Source organism: Eleginops maclovinus, chromosome 14, assembly GCF_036324505.1.
Source record: "Eleginops maclovinus isolate JMC-PN-2008 ecotype Puerto Natales chromosome 14, JC_Emac_rtc_rv5, whole genome shotgun sequence".
Classification (NCBI taxonomy): Eukaryota; Metazoa; Chordata; class Actinopteri; order Perciformes; family Eleginopidae; genus Eleginops; species Eleginops maclovinus.
This window is the reverse complement of record NC_086362.1, coordinates 8713270-8724270: the sequence shown is the minus strand read 5'-3', so window position 1 is coordinate 8724270 and position 11001 is coordinate 8713270. Positions and strand designations below refer to the sequence as shown.

The 11001-nt window shown below is 41.9% G+C and overlaps 1 protein-coding gene across 3 annotated transcripts in view; it reads left to right on the top strand.

The window, feature by feature from the left end:
• The first annotated feature begins 46 nt into the window (after positions 1-46).
• The window catches only part of dennd4c (DENN/MADD domain containing 4C), a 28169-nt gene continuing 17214 nt past the window's right edge, over positions 47-11001 (top strand). For 2 of the 3 annotated variants that reach the window (XM_063900497.1, XM_063900494.1), the window contains exons 1-2: positions 47-297; positions 9834-10144. In XM_063900497.1, the coding sequence (XP_063756567.1) occupies positions 9846-10144 (299 nt within the window). In that variant the 5' untranslated portion in view covers positions 47-297; positions 9834-9845. Of the gene's footprint in view, positions 298-6882; positions 7034-9833; positions 10145-11001 lie in introns of those variants that run through there. The other variant, XM_063900495.1, reaches the window with a different exon arrangement.

Sequence of the window (11001 nt, the reverse complement as noted above, 5' to 3'; positions counted from 1 at the left end):
AGCACCTCTCCTCTGCTCTGGGCGGGTCCAGCTGAAACAGACGTTTAGGAAGAAAGCTCCCACCAACAAAACTCTCAGACACACAAACATGGCGCCTGCCTCCGCCGACAACTTCAGATAAAAGTGTGGCGAACAAGTGCCCAGCAAAGTTTCTAAGGAGTATTTGGAAGTACCCTTGTTTTGGCTATTTTTAACCTCTCGGTTTGCACAAATAGGAAATACGGAATATATCGAGCAGTTAAAAACAGCAAGTTGCCTACATGTCAACATTGTCTCTCGCTGCAGTGTAAACAGCTGGTAAGTGCTCGTTTTTTTATATATGGATACAGCTGAGACTTAGCAGAGTTTGTTTAAGGAATAACAAATAGTAGTTTAACTATTAAATGTGACTGAATTTGCGAAAACGTGAGGTTACTTGCTGAAAAAACATGTTCCTGGTCTTTCTCCACTACTTTCATCGCGGAAACTAGAGACAGCCACGTATCACTGCGCAGGTTGATCACAGAAGCACGTTTATTTTTGTTTAATCCGCGGTGATGTGAATTTCCTGCATGAACGTTGACCTAATTGTTGGTCGGATGCAACAGTTGGGACTTGGGGAGAAGAACCCTCCCCAGCCCTCCCTTCCTTTTTTACTCCCCTCCTCCTCCGGGCCGGGCCCTCCTTGACATTACGCCAGATCTCCTAGAGCCTGCCTAACCTGCAGCCTGCAGGTGTCTGCTCTCAGACACACACACACACACACACACACACACACACACACACTGAATTTCCTGCCTTAAAACCCTATAGATAATAAGAAAACAAAAGGCTTTCAGCAGGGGGGGAGATAAGGACTGCTTTGTGCCATGTCTGCATTTGTGTGACCCCAACTCCGAGGACGCAGAGTTGTGTAAGGTGCCCATGTGTGTCAGGTGAGCACAAATGCCATTGAATGCATTACCCAAAGTGCTCACATATCTGCGCCTCAGCACTTGACAGGGTGCCAGCCAGCAGCACCCTAAAGACAGCAGAATACTCCCAGCTCCAGTGATTCATGGCATGCATGTGATGTTCCTGTTATAACAGCCATGCATGGCACAAGTCCCAGCAGAGCAGAGAATGGCAACTTCCTCTTATATGGAGCTTCTTTGAATTTATGTGTTGCAACGTGAGATAGCAGCTGGAATGTCAGATAATAACAGCATAATCATGGCATGTTGTGAAGGAAATTGCTCTTGCAGAATTGACACGTGGAAACTGAAAGATCGCTTCCTTGACCTTGGCTTGGCCTGCCAGCGGCTGGAAAAGAGGAGTGGAGTGAGTGCTGGCTCCCGCTCCCTGCCACTGACTGCAGCAGCAGCAGGTATAAAGTAGGTCATGCCTCGCTGTAGCTTTGTGTACATTGAACTTGCACTTTGTCACCACTGCCGGCTGTCCAAAGGCTCTGTCAGGTGACCAAGGAGAGGAAGTTGGCTGAGGGAGCAGCAGAAGGCGGGTTTCCTTGGCAATAATAAAAAAAGTAATAAAACTAGTAACAAATGTGACTGTTTTCTGAGTTGCGTTGCTGCAATAGTGCAGATCTTTTTCTCTTACTCTTTAAATAGCCATACAACTGTTTACAATTCCAGCAACACTTTCAGTTTTCAACTAGCACTTACTTCTCTCAGGACGACTGAGACGGCAAAGGTCATTCGATTATTGACAATTTCTTTTTTAACTTCTTTAATGCTGTTTTCAGCCTTTCAGATATACATATTTACTGCTCTCTCATATCGAAGTGAATGATTTAGGTTTTGTCCTGACAAAACAAGACATTAAAGACATCACTCCAAGAATTATTTCACAATTTTCTGACATTTTATAAAGTATAAAATCTAGGATTTAATGGGTAGAGTAATCTATAATGTAAATCATCTTAAATTGCAGTCCTGCCCACGTTTGGCGAGATTCCTTCCCTCCAATACTCTGCCAAAGAAATGGTTTTAATTGCTGTTTCTTTCTTTTTAATTAGCCAGAAAAACCAAGACAGTACTGACAATGCTTGTTTTTAGGCTTGCTGAGCTTACCTGAAACCCTTGAGTGCATTTTGTTGCACAGTTTAATACATATTAACTTCACACAGCGGTTTCAATCCAAAGAGCAGGAACAAAGATCTCGTAGGTCAGCCAGAAATCAGGTAACTGCATCCTCCATCCGACCCTTGTACTCTGGTGATGTGCCACTTTGTATTTTAGTCGTCTTCTTTCAATAGGCCCAGATCTGAGCTGTTTTAGCCTTTATTTAACAGGCTTTTTTTAAGATGGAGATCTGGCAAATACGAGGGAGTCTCAACTATAAAACAAAACACACATGGAATTGAATACACAGACAAGCTGGAAGACGTAGCAAATTGGAAAATGTCCGTAGAGGAAATATTGTGATTTGATATTTGTAGTTCAAAGGATTTCTAGGCCCAGCTAGTTATTAGGGTAGGCAGTTAGCCCTCTCTCTCTCCCCAGAGTGGAAGGAATGCTGTCTGTCTGCCGGGTGTCACGCTCCAGGAGGGAGGCAGTCTTGTGACGATTTTGCTGAGCCGAGCCTCGCTGCTTTCATCGTCTGACCTGCACCAATGGTTTTACTCGTACAGAGTCACGCTTTAAAGCTGCATTTGATCAAAAATGCCGCTGAACTTATGTGCTGCCGTTCTTGACACAGTTAAGCGCTGTGTGTCACTTTTTCCTGAGAACACACCTGCCTCTCAACCACACGCTCTACATACCCACAGTGAGAGGGAAAATGTGGGCATTTTGAGCTTCAATTATTGCCCACCAGCCACTTTGATGTTAGCTTGACAAAACTTTAAAGACCTTTGGATTGACAAAGATATGATACAGGACTAAAAGGGGAACAGACAATTAGCTTGAGCCTTTTTGATGTGCTTTAATTAAACGTCTGTTATAGTCCTGAATATAAATGGGACAAAATAACAATATTATGACCAATTATCCCGGCCATAGTACATCCCAGAATCTCAGTCTTCATTGAATATGCTTAAAATGTCCCTAAAACATACTTTACCTTACATTTAGTTGGTTAACAAATATGTTCTTAACTCACAGCTATTTTTTTTTTTATCTTAGTAGAGGACAGTTTGGACAATCAAGTACAAATACCAAATATTTGCTGGTTACATCTTCTGAAAAACATATTATGCTGAATTCACGCAGAAAGGAACATGCCCAGGGGAATATAATGAAACAGCCTGTAGAAAAAACAACAAACATTATTTCTTATCTGTTTAATTTGGCAGTCGGGTACCTGTTCTGAGAAGTGTGTGACTGCTATCGTCGGTTTCCCAAATCAAATTGGATTTTATGTATTGCCTGTGTTTGAAGAAATGAGAGCAGCCGCCAGGGTTAAACAAATGTGAGCGAGGATCAGAGTTCACCGTGTGTGTGTGCAGGCCACGCAGGGAGAGCTTGTTAGCATATGGATATGATAATGCGAGACGATCACACAGGTTTATCTGGAGCCAAGAAGCAAATAGACTGTGAATGCTCCACCTCTCAAACACTCTGAACAGCAAATATTGAACAGTTAAATACATGCGCCGCCTCAAATCAAACGCACTGGAGCTTGTTTTTGTCTGCATTTGGACTTATTTTCTGTGTCGTAAACTGAGCGAGGCTGCTAGTCTCATCACAACACGCTGTAAAGATTAATTAGCAGCATGAGGCATTCACTGACCACAATTTAATAGCTAACTACGCGCACGCATTCTGGAGCTCGCCCCATATGAATTCAATCCGACTCAACTGGCTTCAATTTGAGCTCATCTCCCATCAAACTCCACCTCAGGAAAATCACAGTGTTAGTTTATTTCTGCGGTCATGGCCGCCTTGTAAATGGAGGTTTCGTCAGCTCATTGGCACCTTGTTCTCGGTCTGGCGTTCACCACCTACAGCACTCTGTGATGACAGGTGGCAGCGAGGCCCACTTTGCTCTTCAGGTCCTCCAGAGCTTACAGAGTACCACTTAAAGCAGACAGACCTTGCAGACGCTCACACACTGCTGCTCAGCGGCTGCCAGTGGAGCTGAAAAGGGTAAAATGTTGCAGGTTGGCAACGGACAATCATTTCATGTCATGATTATCCAAGTCAGAATAATTCAAAATGTACTTTTTCCATCAAAATATGCTAAACAGTTTTGAAAAAGTCACTAAGTTTTACTTTAATCACTTAAGCGTTTATGTGCAATTCACCATAAATATATCTCTACATATAAGATTTTTGCTTTTGACACTTATTTAGTGTCAGCGGGACCAGGGTAACTTTTGTTTTAAGAGCTCTTCAGCCGCCCTGTTGCATGCAGATGAATGTGTTACACTTGCATAGCAGCTATGAGCACTTCACAATAGAGGTGTTGGTGTGAAGGCTCCGTCGTTCCTCCTATTTATAACCACGGGTCAGCCCGGTCCCTGCTTTAATTACTGCATCTGCACACACTCTGTAAACATTGCTTTTTATTCTCTACTGTGCCCAGGATTCAGCGCATGTCATGCTCAGCTGGTGTTCCAGTGAAGCTGTGAGGGGATCTGCTGCTGAAATAACGGAGACAGACACAGCTCTGTCTGTGGTCCTGCATTACACACACACACATGCTCAGACTTGGTGCATGCACACACACTCGCAGGCTTTCACCCCTGGGGAACAAGCCTCCAGGCTCTTTTGTGTGAAGGGATGAGATCATTGTTGGGCAGAACATGGGGGGATGGAGTGAGGGGTGTAGTTTAATCTCTGTGTCTATGTCTTTGAATTTGGTACCTTTTGGAAATGAAGGCGTAGTAGAAGGACCGCTCCACTTTATTTACGGAATTCGTCGAGTTTTCCTCTGCCCTCGTTGGGCTGCAGTGTCAACCTTTGACACATTTGCAAGCAAGTGCCAGTGCCACCGACAAGAACAAAAATGAGCTGGGAATTCAGTCCCGGAGGAATGATCTACTCAGTGTTAAAGAATGGAGAGTGATCATAGATTTCATTTTGATCCTCAGTTGGGGCTTTCTTTTATTTTTTAAATAACTTTTCAAAGACAACATTAAATTAATCCAACAGATCTACCTCACCAAAAATCCCTAAATATTTCCTCAGTTAGAGTCCTGCTACATCTGCTCCATCTCCAGTCGCTGTTAGGGTGGAGGTCTATAGTCAGAAGCTCATCTATAAGAAATGATGGTTTGAATGGTTTTATTTTCTCTGAAGTATTTAACAAGTTGTTTCTTTTTGGACATTTGCAAGACGTTAAGTATTGGATATCTGTAGTGCTCTCAGCTTAGAATGGACAACTATTCAAATTCTAGTGAGGCTTGAATGGTAAAACCTGTTCTACATTGTTGACTTATAACGGTTTGAACCGTTGGCGGTTTTCGCTTGGCTTTCACTCCCTTTATTCTCAGGATGATGGCACCTATGCCATATGTTGTTATTTTCAGGGTAAATTAGGATACTCAGCGAGTTGCAATTTGGCAAGCCAATCCCGATTGTTCTTTTTTTTTAAAGTTTGACCCAACTAGAATTTATAAACAGATTTCTAGTCATTTATCAGCATTTGACGTCAGCAATACTGTTCTCACTGGAAAAGGGAAGTCACTGATTCCAATATTATTTTATAGATGAGCTATGGTTCTGAGAAGAGGACTGTGGATACAGTTCTCCGAAAATATAACGGAAAAGAAAGAATCTAACAATCCAAGTTATGTTTTTACATTGCATTCAACACAGCTAAAATAGAAGCAGCAGTATCCTTTAAAGTGTGATAGTAGTTTTGTCCTGGACAAAGAGCGTGATACTGGATCATCGGGGCTCCGGAGGAACAGGTTTTCACATGTGGAGGGAGCACCTTTTTTAGACTGGGGGCTCCAGTTACAACACAGTGGAACTCTTAACGCACCAGTATGTCTGACGTTTTGGCTGGAAAAGCCTCACAATTTATGCCTGGAGGTTAAAAAGTTTTCCTGAATGTTTTCCACCCTGCGTGCAGAGGCAAGCGCGCAACCAGAGGGGTTGGGAAATCCTCAATGTTACGTTCACTACTGTTTACAACGGTTTAAAAGCTTTTAGCCTAATCCACTGTCAACACCAGCGCCGTTTATGGCCACTACCGTATTTTATATGCTCGCCAGATATTAAAGAACCCAATATAAAAAAACCATTTTAGATCTAAAAACCGAGACGGCAGACGGTAGATCACGTTAGCTATTCTAAATGTTCCCTTGAAAGACTGGCGGATCATTTTCCGCAGTCAGAGTAACACTATAGCCGCAGCTCAGGGTCGCGCAGCCTGGCATTGTTGGGGCTCGGTTGCCATGGCAGCACCACTGTTTGTCTATTATGGGCTGTCACAAAGAGATATTTGTATGGTGTGTATGGAGGGGACTGTTACACACGGTGCCAGCCTTAAGAGTGAGCCCACAGCTGTGTGCTCACCTTACATGCAGGGAATTTTAGTATCAGCGGTGGTATGTTTTGTTGCCTTAAAGGTCCAAATGATAAGTGAATATTGTATATACTGTAATGTGAGCTTTATGTTGCTTGTTCACTAAGACTCTGGAATTAAGTTTTTTGAATAAAAACCCACCAATTGCGATTATTGTTACTGATATATGATTAAAAATTCACATTATCGTTGAAAAATATATTGAAAATGATTATGGTTTGATTGTTTTTAAGTCCTCTGCAGCTCCAAAACACTTCATATATATTTTTACATATTTTACTTTGACCAAATATTGTACTCTGATCATTTAAGCAGCCCGAGCTGGAACTCCTTTATGGTTTGATGCTTTACTCACACAGATTGGAGCTCCTTCTGTGGTTTGTTGCCTTCTCTAGGTGCAGTATTGTAATGTTGGAGTTGTTCATGTAGAGACATGTGCGTACACCATCTGATAAAGACCCAGATGCATGAATGCAATGAAAAGTTTATTAAATTCATTCATCTTCTTCAGTGAAACAGGTGTGTTCAGTGTCCACACACGCACAAAGACCATCAGAGGGAATTTACTGGCCGGCCTTTGGTGAGAACACATTTAACAGCGTGTTTCTTTATAGAGCAAATATAGTCTGAAAACATGTAGCACTTAGCGTTTGAATAGGGTTTTGACTGGTGAGAGTAACCATGGATACATTGCAGTACATCTTCCCAGAGCAATAAGTCTTGAAACACTTCTGCTGTTGTGCTGGCTGGAGACAAACATTATTTATTGTGTTGTGAAAAACCACATCTGGAATTAATTGGGCTTTTTAGGGATTTTATTTACAAGTACAATAAGTTTCAGTGACATTCCTCTGAGTGAGATCATAACATAATACTGAAATAAAGTACATTCATAAAAGGTGGTCTTCATATAATAAGTAACCATAAAAAGACTCTCCAGATGCCAATAAAAAGTCACATGAACTGTTGTCCAACAGATGACCATTTGATTTTTTTCATTTAACAACACTTTAAAAATTCCGAAAATGTGGACCATCCCTAATATCCATCAGGGCTTTTTCCATCCTACGTTCCTTCAACAGAGGACCCTCTTTGAAAGAATTGTGACTGCTGTACTTCCCATCTTCATTCATGCACTTTTATTGCCCTGTTTGTTTGTGGAAAGTGGAAGTCTGCTTGGATACGACCTGGAATGCAATGTACTGCTTTCGCTGCTCGATGCATAACCTAGCACTCTCTGCTCTTTGATTTCCTGGCATTGTTTTAAAAGGGGAAACGAAAAATGGTCCCCATACTGGGCAATCCTCCAGCTACAGTTCTTCAAAGCTACCTGGCCTGTAAAGCTGGCAGTGTATGAAACACATATATTGGCTTGTTCACATGGGCAAAATGCCAATTTTCTAACTAAAAAGCAGTGCTGCCTTCATTATTCATCAGATAAAGGCTTTTAATGAAACATTAACTATTTCACACGTAAAACGCCTTAGCCGTGCAAGACTTTGTACAGCACGCTCAAAGTCTAGAATTCTTTTTTGGTGTGGAAAATGTAACTAACGTGTGTCAGCTGATTGCTTTCTCTGAATAGAGCCCTCCTTTCCTTCCTGATGTTGTAGTGTCCCCTAAAGCTTGAGATAGGTATAGATTTCTGAATGTCTTGGAAAGGAATCAAGTGGATTCAAATGAGCTTAAGCATGCAGTAGCTGCTTTAGTTCTATTCCTTCAGATTTCTCTTTGGTAACATCAGCAATCAATCAAGTCCAGAATACAACTGAAAAATCTATAACAGACATGTTGGCGTTTATATTATTCATAAATGCCAGTGCTGTCTGTGTTTGCCGTTGCCATGCAGAGAGGTTTCTTTTTCCCCCCGCAGCCACAGCTGACTCACCAATGGAAAACTTGAACTTCCTGTTGGTCTCTAACAGCTCTTTGAAGGCGCCGTGTGGACGTGTTTTGCTTTCTTTTTCTCCTCAGAAAACCGGTTGTTCTCCTCTGTCTCTAAATCAGTTAACTGCTCCTTATTGGCACAGTAGGAGCAAGATCAGATAAGAAAATATTCTGCATCAACGTTATTAAAATATGGAAGAACTGATCTGCATTTCCTGTGAGTGAATAATGGACTTCGACATCCGTTATTACCTAAGAGCTCAATTTCCAGGTGTTTACTGAGTCATCACCTGCTGGATTTGGTGTCATGGCGTACTAGAAAAAAGAAACTCAAGCTTTAAAAAAAAAAAGGGACTTGTAATCAATAATAAATGTCTTCGCAGCTCCATACGTTAAACTTCATTTTTTGTAACTTGCGACCACATTTCCAGTGTTTTATACACTTAAAGTGTCTTCTTGATTTACGCTGTCGTGGCATTTCTAGGAATTCCTCCGTGCCCGGCTGCTCTCCCATGGCTCCGCTTTACCACCAAAGCTCTAACTCGCATAATTGAGCGCAACGGTGATATATACAACGGCAAGAGCGTGTTTGTAAATGTCAATAAACCCTTCTATACTTCTTGTCTTTTCAACTGTTTGTTTGCTTCGTAGTGGTGCCTCGGTCTGAGAGGATCCCCTTTTATTGCCTTTGCCACAGTATAACTTAACGTTCAGTGTGTAATCCATCCCACTTTCCCAGAGTGAGATGTGAGATGCTCAGAAACATGCAGTGTTCTCCTGAATACAGTATTTGTAGGCAGTGTAAAGCAAGACTGCGGTTTGCTTTTTTGTCTTCTATGATTGTGGTACAGGACGGTTTATTGTAGGGCTGCACCGAAAGTATTATTTAAAAACTTTTCAAGCATTTTCTTGAGGTCTTCGAGAAGCTTTGACCGCCTCTTGTCACTTTAAATGTTGTAATCAGCCTAAAAAAAGAAGGAAAAATGATGGTTCTTTGTTATTCTGGTCTGATAAATGTAACTTATGGTTCTGTTAGTTAAAACCAATTGGGTAAGTTCAGCAAGTAAAAGAGAAAATATGTTTGTTGATGTCAATTAAATAGTTTCTGAAAGACTAAACGGCATAAAAATATGGATTGAATTTCACGAGAAAATAACAGGTTGAAATTTGGAAATGTTTTTATCTTACTTTTTGTAAAAAACGTTGACTTTTGGACTCTACAACGCTCTGGAGTTAGTGGAAATGTTTGAATCATAAGAGTCTGACACAAGCCCCCAGTGAAATCTAATTCTACAAATAAAATAAAACATAAAATGAGTTTAGCCTTATCTTTTTTTTAGAAACTGAAATATGGACTTCAAATTAAATGACAAAAAAACCTTAATGTGTCGATTAAGAATTCACTCTAGCAGCTGTTTCTAACTTTCAAGAAAAAAAAAGTAATATTTAAATCTGCATAAATGTAAATCCTTCTCCTAATTTTTCTCCTTCAGGTAAGCCCAGCCATGATTGAGGATAAGGGTCACCGTGTGACCGACTACTTTGTGGTTGCCGGGCTGACAGACAAGTCCACGCCGCTGGAGCAGGATCTCTCAGAGACCAAGTCCAGCGGGCCCAAAGCCCCCATCAGTGACCTGGCCGTCATCAACCGGTCCGCCGGAGAGACGGTGCCCGAGGGCTTCACATGCATCGACAGCACCTACAGCGGCCAGCCCGCCAACCTCAACCACGGCAGCCTGAAGAGCCCCGAGCTGTTTCTGTGCTACAAGAGGGGGCGGGGGAAGTCTCCGCTCATCGACGTCGGGTGAGTCAGCAGTTTGTGTGCAATGTTCACATGCCTGTAAATTTGACCACGAAAATTGGATATACAAATGGCTAGACAGACATAACATACTTAAACAATGGTCAGTTGTAGAAACAGAACTAAATACATACAACAATTTGAACAATGACAGCTATATTGTTAGCATCAGCAGCGTGGAGCATGTGGCTTTAATGCTTTTCATGTTTTCTGTAACTTTGACGGCATGACAAAACATTTTGTCAGAGGAGGAAGGAAGTAAGTGTGTTGTCGCCTCCATTCACTCGCCTTGTTGCGTCACACACTTCTCCCTCTTGGCTCTTCTCCATCAATACACATTTTTTGCTCGTAACTCTGTCACGTGTCACTTCTTCCACTCCATTAATCTCATAACTGCAACTGCTCTCACTCATCCACAGAGGAGGACAGAACATTACCTGTGTGTCATGACCGGCTCTTTGTAACTGTTTATCTTTGAATCATGGAGAACAATGATGCAACAGCCGGAGGCACTCCAGTTCTCCACACACCTCAGTCTTTGTCTGAAGCCTTTTGTGTCTCCCACTAACAAACTGGAGTTTCCTGTTACAGGAGGCGCTCTCTCTCTTAAAGGATCCCCTGCAAAGTCCCGTTTCATTAAAGCTGTGTCAAAGATTTCCTCACATTGACTCTATTCTACTTGTTCTGTGAGGAATTTGCTTCATGTCATGTGTTATGGATGCGTTTCCCTGGTGAATGTAGTTTTAAACTACGTAAAAAGCCCTGCAGCCGTCAGAGCATAAACACAAGATCGTATGTCAAGTCATGTGTCCTTTAGGAGGTTGCGCAACCCTGCTTAGCATGCTAACAGACATATGGGC